Below are 9,730 nucleotides of genomic sequence, written 5' to 3' on the forward strand. Positions count from 1 at the left end.
TTTGTTTTCTCTTGCTTCTCTAATTATTTTATTTGTGATGTTAGGGTGTCAGTTAGAGATCTTTCCTGCTTTCTCCTGTATTTAGTACTATAAATTTTCCTCTAAACACTGCTTTAGCTGTGTCCCAGAGATTCTGGTATGTTGTGTCTTTGTTCTCATTGCTCAAAAAGTTATTTATTTCTGCCTTAATTTCATTATTTACCCAGGAGTCATTCAGTAGTAGATTGCAGTTTCCATGTAGTTGTGTGGTTTTGAGTGAGTTTCTGAATCTTGAGTTCTAATTTGATTGCACTGGGGTCTGAGAGACTGTTAAGATTTCTGTTCTTTTGCATTTGCTGAGGAATGTTTTACTTCCAATTATGTGGTCAATTTTAGAATAAGTGCAACATGGTGCTGAGAAGTATGTATATTCTGCTGATTTGGGGTAGAGAGTTCTGTAGATGTCTGTTAGGTCCACTTGGTCCAGAGCTGAGTTCAAGTCTTAGATAGCCTTGTTAATTTTCTGTCACCTTGATCTGTCTAATATTGACAGTGGGGCATTAAAGTCTCCCACTATTATTGTTTGGGAGTCTAAGTATCTTTGTAGGTCTCTTAAGAACTTGCTTTATGAATTTGGATGCTCCTGTATTGGGTGCATATATATTTAGGATAGTTAGCTTCTTGTTGAATGTGATGATTATGTGTCTTGCAATTGCTCTTCTCAAGGGGTATCTTTGTGGTGTTCTCTGTATTTCCTGAATTGGAATGTTGGCCTGTCTTGCTAGGTTGGGGAAGTTCTCCTGGATAATATCCTGAACTGTGCTTTCCAACTTGGTTCCATTCTCCCCATCACTTTCATGTACACAAATCAAACGTAGGTTTGGTCTTTTCACATAGACCCATGTTTCTTGGAGGCTTTGTTCATTCCTTTTCATTCTTTTTTCTCTAATCTTGTATTCTTGCTTTATTTCATTAAGTTGATCTTCAACCTCTGCTATCCTTTTTCTGCTTGATCAATTTGGCTGTTGATACTTGTGTAGGCTTCACGATGTTCTTGTGCTGTGTTTTTCAGCTCCACTGAGTCATTTATGTTCTTCTCTAAACTGATTATTCTAGTTAGCAGTTCCTGTAACCTTTTATCAAGGTTCTTAGCTTCCTTGCACTGGGTTAGAACATGCTCCTTTGGCTCAGGGACTTTGTTATTACCTACCTTCTGAAGCCTACTTCTGTTGATTCGTCAAACTCACTCTCCATCCAGTTTTGTTCCCTTGCTGTCAAGGAGTTGTGATCCTTTGGAAGAGAAGAGTCATTCTGGTTTTCGGAATTTTCAGCCTTTTTGCACTGGTTTTTGCCGAGACCAGTTCAGTCAGGGAGACCCTAACCCAGCAGCGCTAGAGGAATTAAAGACACACACACAGAAATATAGAGGTGTGGAGTGGGAAATCAGGGGTCGCACAGCTTTCAGAGCTGTGAGCGTCAAACAGAGATTTACCCACTTATTTATTAACAGCAAGCCAGTGATAAGCATTGTTTCTATAGATTATAGATTAACTAAAAGTATTCCTTATGGGAAACAAAGGGATGGGCTGAAATAAAGGGATGTGTTTGGCTAGTTATCTGCAGCAGGAGCATGTCCTTAAGGCACAGATCACTCATGCTATTGTTTGTGGTTTAAGAAAGCCTTTAAGTGGTTTTCTGCCCTGGGTGGGCCAGGTGTTCCTTGCTCTCATTCTGGTAAACCCACAACCTTCCAGCATGGGCATCATGGCCATCATGAACATGTCACAGTGCTGCAGAGATTTTGTTTATGGCCAGTTTTGGGGCCAGTTTATGGCCAGATTTTGGGGGGCCTGTTCCCAACATGTCCCCCTTCTTTGATTTGTAAAGTGATAAAAGCAAAGGCAGCTTTGTCATGGTGAGCTACTTCTTGCAGGAGTCAGGATCCACATCTGCAGACTATACAAAGACAAACAACACAGATTAAAAGCACAATTGTTATTGAAATCACAGCACTTCCACATGTTTTTGTCCGTTTTAATGGATTACTAGCTGCTAATCTGTCTGCAGCTCCTTCAAGCACTACAGTTCCTGGCATTAAGGTCAGGTGTGCCTGGGATGCTTTAAATATTTGTTCTTTTAATTTTGCAATATCCAAAGACAAGTTTGTAGAGTGTCCTTCTAGATGCTTTTTTATTCTTTCCCAAATTTTGATCTTACTAAGAGCTATTAATAGTTTCCACAAATCCTTATGTTGAGCTCCACAAATCCTTATGTTGAACTGTAGGCACCTGTGAGAATCTCCTGATATGTGCGTTGTGAAGACCATGGGAAAAGTGTGGTATCTGGGCCAGATAGCATCGTTCCTCACTGCACAGTCCCTCACAGCTTCCCTGGGCTAGGAGAGGGAGTTCCCTGACCCCTTGAGATTCCTGGGTAAGGTAATGACCCATCCTGCTTCAGCTCACCCTCCGTGGGCTGCACCTGCTGTCTAACCAGTCCCAGTGAGATGAACTGGGTACCTCAGTTGGAAATGCAGAAATCACCCACCTTCTGTGTTAGTCTTGCTGGGAGCTGCAGATGGGAGCTGTTCTTATTCGGCCATCTTGCCCAGGAATCCGTATGTACATATGTAATTGTAGCTTTTCTCCAAGAAAAATTTTTATTAACTTTAAAAAAATTTTTTATTTAGAGACAGGGTCTCATTCTGTCACCCAGGCTGGAGTACAGTGATGTTATGATAGTTCACTATAGCCTTGAACTCCTGTGCTCAAGTGATCCTCCCATCTCAGCCTCCTGAGCAGCTAGGACTCCAGGCATGTGTCACCACACCCAGCTAATAAATTTGTATTAACTTTTAAAATTGTAAGTAATTATACATGTATCTGATAAAATTTCCAATAGTACCAAAGTGTATAGAATTAAAAGTAATCTTCCTTCCAGCCAAAATTATCAATCTTCCTCCGAAGGATAACTACAGTTATTGGTTTCTTACATATCATTTCAAAATAATCATATTATGTATAAACATATGTATGGTATATATTATGTTATACATTCTTCACCCCAATAGAAGTATCCTATATATTCCATTGTATTTTTTATTTACCTTCACTTGATAATATATATTGGAACTCTTTTCCTATGAATCCATGTAGTTTCACTCCATTCTTTCTATTGACTGCATAATATTCCATTTTATAGATGAACCATAATTCCGTTAGTCCCCTGTTCATTGACACACATGTTTTCCAAAATTATTTAGCTATTTTAGGCTGGGTGCAGCGGCTCATGCCTGTAATCCCAGCACTTTGGGAGGCCAAGGTGGGCAGATAACTTGAAGTCAGGAGTTTGATGCCACCCTGGCCACCATGGTGAAACCCCAGCCATGGTGGTGGGCACCTGTCGTCCCAGCTACTCAGGAGGCAGAGACAGGAGAATCACTTGAACCCAGGAGGGGAAGGTTGTAGTGAGCCGAGATTGCGCCACTGCACTACAGCCTGGGAGATAGAGCAAGACTCTGTCTCAAAAAAAAACAAAAACAAAACCAAAAATTATTTAGCTATTTTAAACAGCACAGCCTTTAATAGAGTTGTACATATATCTTTGAACACATGTGAATATTACTATTAGATAAATTCCTAAAAGCATAATTTTTAGGCCAAAGGTATGTGCATTAAAAATTGTGGTAGATGTGTTTCAAATCATGCACCAAAGACATTGTACTAATTTACATCCTCACTGTACTAATGTATGGGAATGCTAGTTTTATTAAATCCATGTCACTATGGCATATTATCAAACTGGGATTTTTAATTTACCTATAGGTGAAAAATTGTAACTGGAAAACTGGAAATTGGAAACTGACTGTTACCATCCATTCCTGTTTTTACGTTGTGTTTTGTCCTAAGCATTCTTCCAGAAATGGTTAATGAGTTAACAGAGGATAACAAGACGTTATCTAAAATTCGTTTCTTATAAGTTATTTGTCATTAGTATCTTTAAAAACACAGATTCCCTTCCCCCTAACTTAATAAGCATTTATGGGAAGCTTTCTAAATGCAGAGCTGTACATTCTGGCTCTGGAGGGACAAAAAGATTAACTGGATAAAGGGTCTATCTGAGAGCTCACAATTTAATGGGAAAAATGTAAACAAAAAGACATGCTCTTAAAATATTCTAAGAGCTGTAGGGGAGCATAAGAGGTGCAAGGGATTACTTTAAACAGATTGAACAGGGAAGGCTTAACAGAGTAGGTGCAATATGTCCTTGAGGGATAGAGTATTAGTTTTCTAGGGCTGTTGTAACAACCTATATGCCACAAACTGGGTGACTTAAAATAGCAGAAACTTATTGTTGAGATGGAGCAGGGATGCCTCTTAGGGGCCTGCCAGGTACCCCCTTCCCAAGCATGGAAATAAAGGAAAATTGTGGGTTCCTTCAAAGCAAATTGCAGGCATCTAGCTAGCCCTGAGAAGTAAATGAACAACTTGATACGTGAGAAAGTGACAATAGCTTAAAACAACAGCTAAAGAAGTTGTAGTCACGAGATGCTTTGTTCCTTATGGAAACTAAGGATAACATCTTCACATATGTCCCTGAGTTGTTTTTCAGAAACTCAGATCCCCATGAAGTGGATCTGTTGGCCTGTAGATCTCAGATAAGGGGGAACTGAGGACTGAACTCTGACCACTGTTCTTTGTTCTAAATTCCTTCCTGAGGGGCCTGGAGGAAGTCATGCCCACAGACCAGACCTAAACATTCATTTCTGTTGACCCCAAGTTTTTAGACAAAACTTTGCTTCCATAACCAGTCTTTAAATCAACCTATTACCTGTAAGCACCCCTACTTCAAGATGTCCCACCTTGCTAGGCCAAACCAATGTATAACCTCAATGTGTTGATTTACAAGTTTGCCTGTAACTTCTGCTTTCCTGAAATGTATTCCTGCCTTTAAAAATCCTTGCCTGTAAGCCATTGAGGAGGTCAGGTCATAAGCATGAACTGCCTGATTCTCCTTCTTGGTGCCTTGAATAAATTCCTGTCTTTCTCCCACTACAAAACCTCAGTGTGGATGTTTGGCTTTACTGTGCCAGGAAAGCGGACCCTGTTCAGTTTGGTAACATTGTCTCACAGTTCTGGAGGCTATAAATCCGAAATCAATGTGTTGGCAGGGCCATACTTTCTGAGGCAGAATCCTTCCTTGCCACTCCCTAGCTTCTGGTGATGGCTGTCAATCTTCATTGCTCCTTCGCTTGCTGCTGCGTAGGTCCAATGTCAGCTTCCATCATTGATGGCTGGCTTTACATCATCTTTCCTCTGTGAGTGTTGGTGTCTGTGTCCAAATTTCCCCCCTTTTTATCAGAACACCAGTCATACTGAATTAGAACCCTCCCTAGTGACCTCTTCTTAACTTAAGCATCTGTGACCACCAGATTTCCGAGTAAGTACATTCATAGGTACTGGGGGTTAAGACTTCAACAAATCTCTGGGAGAACACAATTCAACCCGTAACAATGGATAAGATTTTTTTGTTTTTTTTCTTTTTGAGACAGGGTCTTGCTCTGTTGCTCTGGTTGGAGTAAAGTGGCATAATCACAGCTGACTGTAGCCTCAAATTCCTAGGCTCAAGCAATTCTCCCATTTCAGCCTCCCAAAGTGCTGGGACCCACTGTGCCCAGCCAAGATTTCAATAAAAGAGAATGGGAAGCAGTTGGTGGAGCATAGGTATTCTAGGAGAAAAGAATAAGATGAAGACTTATCAAGAAGTACAGGGCATGTCCAGAAAATATCAAGTACTTTGTCTAGTATTGTGAGCAAAAGCATAGTGCAAGTGAGGGGGCTGTGGAAGAGGGCCTTGTGTCCATTTGCTCTCTGGGGAACAGGCAACCACTGAAACGTTCAATCAGGGTGCATAGTTTAATCACTGTGCCTTAAGGATATTACTCTGCGCTGTGCTGTGTGGATGATGGATTGGATGGGGTAACTAGTGAAGGCAGGAGCACCAGAGAGGAAACTATTGTAGCTGCTTCCAAGAGGTCAGGCAGCAAACCTTGAACTTCTAGTCTGTGGGTTATGACGTGTGCACTCATCTTCATCCTCAGACCCTCTACCAGTGGGGTATGAAAGGGCTGCTTGCTTCCGACTTGCAAATTCCCACAATCCAGATGGATCTCTCTTTCCCATCAGAAGAATTGTTTGAAATATACTCCTGTATTTCTTTATCTGACTGGGTTGCTTTATGAGTTGCAGTGTTGCACGTTGCCAAAGGTTATGCACGTTGCTTGCTCTAAAAGAGGCCCGGGGGTTGTTTATGACTCTTTGGAAGGCCTTTCTTTCTGCTTTTTTCCTTAGCATTTTCAGATAGACTCGCCAAAACATCTTGAACCAGAAAATGAAATTTGAAAAGCGTCTTCTCCTTTAAGTTCTTAAGAGCTTTTCTGCACCTTTACTTCAAAAGAGCGTATAAAAGTGGGTTAATGGCCGAATTAAGCAGTGCCGGCCAGGCAGATATTGTCTGCATCTGGGAAGGAAGCGTCCACCCGCTGTTTACCATTGTGCTTGCCTGCGATATGCTTACAATTATGTAGGGGATCCAGCAACAAAAGAAAATAAAAGTCACCAGAAATAGATGAAAGGTACCATTGTATTCAGGAGCGGGGTGGTGCTCATTTCAAAATCTTCTGTTTTCTGCTCTGAGGAGCAGAGGAGCTGGATAGGTGTATAGTATCAGCCATAGTCTAAGACTGAATAAATAGTGTTGCTATCTGGGACTGTTTCTCTTGAGATCCTTGAATAAATTTAGAATCTTCTTAGCACTTCTTTGCAGAGAAAGCTATCCTTGTCTTTATCGTTCTCAGCAATTGACTTTCAATATCCTGTAGCCAATTGGCTTGCTCCCTATCTATGTCTGGTGCATAAACCTAACATGATGTACCAACACACAGAGAGGGAACGAGAAGAGCAGGATGCCTTAAGCCTGATGGGTTAGCCTGAATGTCCAGTGTTGCAGGTAGCTGCCTAATATTTAAAAGGCTATCGTGTTACAAGGAGGAAACTTTGACAAGGCAACTTAAATTCAGATCCAAATCCCGGTGCTATAATTGTTTTAAAGGTACCCCATGTGCTGTGTCAAACACCATACATCTACCTATAAACATTGTAGCTGATGCATATGCTAAAGATACACACTAGAGCAAAAAGCTATTGATCAGATAAGCTGAAGCTTTCTACGTTCTAACTGACAAAACAGGATTTCTAATCACAATGTGGTCCTGGTATCAAAGCTGAGTTCAAAACATAAAAACTAAGCTAAAAATGTTTGTATCAAGATTAGGGATGCTAGATTATAATACACTTTTGAAATGCAATGTTATAAATTCTAACCTCGCATGTATTCATTTCCCTCTGGAAGAGTAGATACCAGTTTTTTCAGAGAGTAATTTGACTTTAAGATCAAAATGACTTTTATAGACACTAATTTACAGTTTATTCATTTATTCAACATTTTTAGCACCTTACCTTGGTAGGAGGTAAAGTATCCCATAAGCTATTCAATTATCTTTTAAAATAAACAAATATATGAATGCCTTAACAACAAATATCAGGGTGGAAAAATTTATAGAAGCAATGCTTTTTAAAAACTGTAAATAATAACCATGCTGCATTATCCTTGCATTCAAGAAGGTTAGGAAATATTCCTTTTAAGATCTTCTTTCCTTTAAAATGTAATAATAGGAAAGAAAAGCATTTGGGAGTACTTTTTCTTAGTATTATGTGTACTCAGGAAATAAATACATTTATTTAAAGAAGTATATATATTTATGTGTGTATATACATTTATACACATAGAAATATATTTTAGTCAGCAGCTCCTGTGTCTGCCCGTCGGCGCCCCTCCCGCTCCAGCCATGCTTTCCGCCCTCGCCCGGCCTGCCAGCGCTGCTTTCCGCCGCAGCTTCAGCACCTCGGCCCAGAACAATGCTAAAGTAGCCGTGCTAGGGGCCTCTGGAGGCATCGGGCAGCCGCTTTCACTTCTCCTGAAGAAGAGCCCCTTGGTGAGCCGCCTGACCCTCTATGATATCGCGCACACACCCGGGGTGGCTGCAGATCTGAGCCACATGGAGACCAAAGCCGTGGTGAAAGGCTACCTCGGACCTGAACAGCTGCCTGACTGCCTAAAAGGTTGTGATGTGGTAGTTATTCCGGCCGGTGTCCCCAGAAAACCAGGCATGACCCGGGATGACCTGTTTAACACCAATGCCACAATTGTGGCCACCCTGGCCGCTGCCTGTGCCCAGCACTGCCCAGAAGCCATGATCTGCATCATTGCCAATCCGGTTAACTCCACCATCCCCATCACAGCAGAAGTTTTCAAGAAGCACGGAGTATACAACCCCAGCAAGATCTTCGGCGTGACGACCCTGGACATCGTCAGAGCCAACACCTTTGTTGCAGAGCTGAAGGGTTTGGATCCAGCTCGAGTCAACGTCCCTGTCATTGGTGGCCATGCCGGGAAGACCATCATCCCCCTGATCTCTCAGTGCACCCCCAAGGTGGACTTTCCCCAGGACCAACTGACGGCACTCACTGGGCGGATCCAGGAGGCCGGCACGGAGGTGGTCAAGGCTAAAGCCGGAGCAGGCTCTGCCACCCTCTCCATGGCGTATGCCGGCGCCCGCTTCGTCTTCTCCCTTGTGGATGCAATGAATGGAAAGGAAGGTGTTGTGGAATGTTCCTTCGTTAAGTCACAGGAAACGGAATGTACCTACTTCTCCACACCACTGCTGCTTGGGAAAAAGGGCATCGAGAAGAACCTGGGCATTGGCCAAGTCTCCTCTTTTGAGGAAAAGATGATCTCGGATGCCATTCCTGAGCTGAAGGCCTCCATCAAGAAGGGGGAAGATTTCGTGAAGACCCTGAAGTGAGCCGCCATGACGGGCGGCCAGTTTCCTTCATTGATAAAGGCATCATGTCACTGCAAAGCTGTTGCAGATAACCTTTGTATTTTAATTTGCTTTGGTGATGATTACTGTATTCACATCATCATGCCTTCCAGATTGTGGGTGGCTCGATGGACACATCAATAAAAGCCGTCCTTGATTTAAAAAAAAAAAAAAAAAAAAAAAGAAATATATTTTAAAAGCAATAACTGTAAGGAAATTTGTAGAAAAAAATCACTTTGATTTTACCTCTTTTTCTTGTCTTCCTCCTTTTCTTTGATTTCTTTCTTTTTATTTTCTTTCCTGATTTTAGTTGTTTTCTCTTTTACTTCCATCTTCTCTTGTTAGAGTTTCTTCCTTTTCTCCCTTCCTTGCTTGTTTCTTTTTCACTTTTCCTTTTTTCCTTCCCCATCACATTTTATAAATACCATTTAATATGCAAGATAATTAGTAAATATTTCATTAAATGTTAAACATATATTAGTTATCAAATACTTTTATATAAAACTTCCTAAAAACCTATGCTGTAGCAATGATAGGAATGAAACTCATTAAGAAATTGTTTGTTCTTTTTCTCATTGTGCATAAAGTTTGCAGATAAATGACTCCATCTTTCTTATTCAAATTCCAGAATGTGAACATAAAAGAAAAATACAAAATTACTATATAATCAAAATGAATTTTAATGAGAATTTAGAAGAAAACACACAGCTTCAGTGATATTGTTTGTCTTACTTCCATATTACCAAAGACAACACAACTGGCAAAATATTTGCCCATATATGTTAACCTTGGTTCACAGGAACATGGACA

General features: G+C 41.0%; 1 protein-coding gene across 1 annotated transcript; it reads left to right on the top strand.

The window, feature by feature from the left end:
* Nucleotides 1-7,843: 7,843 nt before the first annotated feature.
* Nucleotides 7,844-9,103, top strand: LOC117069587 (malate dehydrogenase, mitochondrial-like). The gene has a single exon (XM_033187925.1). The coding sequence runs from the start codon at nt 7,886-7,888 to the stop codon at nt 8,900-8,902; it is 1,017 nt and encodes a 338-aa protein (XP_033043816.1). The 5' UTR covers nt 7,844-7,885; the 3' UTR covers nt 8,903-9,103.
* The last annotated feature ends 627 nt before the right edge of the window (nt 9,104-9,730 follow it).

The sequence above is a fragment of the Trachypithecus francoisi genome, unplaced genomic scaffold, assembly GCF_009764315.1.
Source record: "Trachypithecus francoisi isolate TF-2019V2 unplaced genomic scaffold, Tfra_2.0 Lachesis_group3, whole genome shotgun sequence".
Lineage (NCBI taxonomy): Eukaryota > Metazoa > Chordata > Mammalia > Primates > Cercopithecidae > Trachypithecus > Trachypithecus francoisi.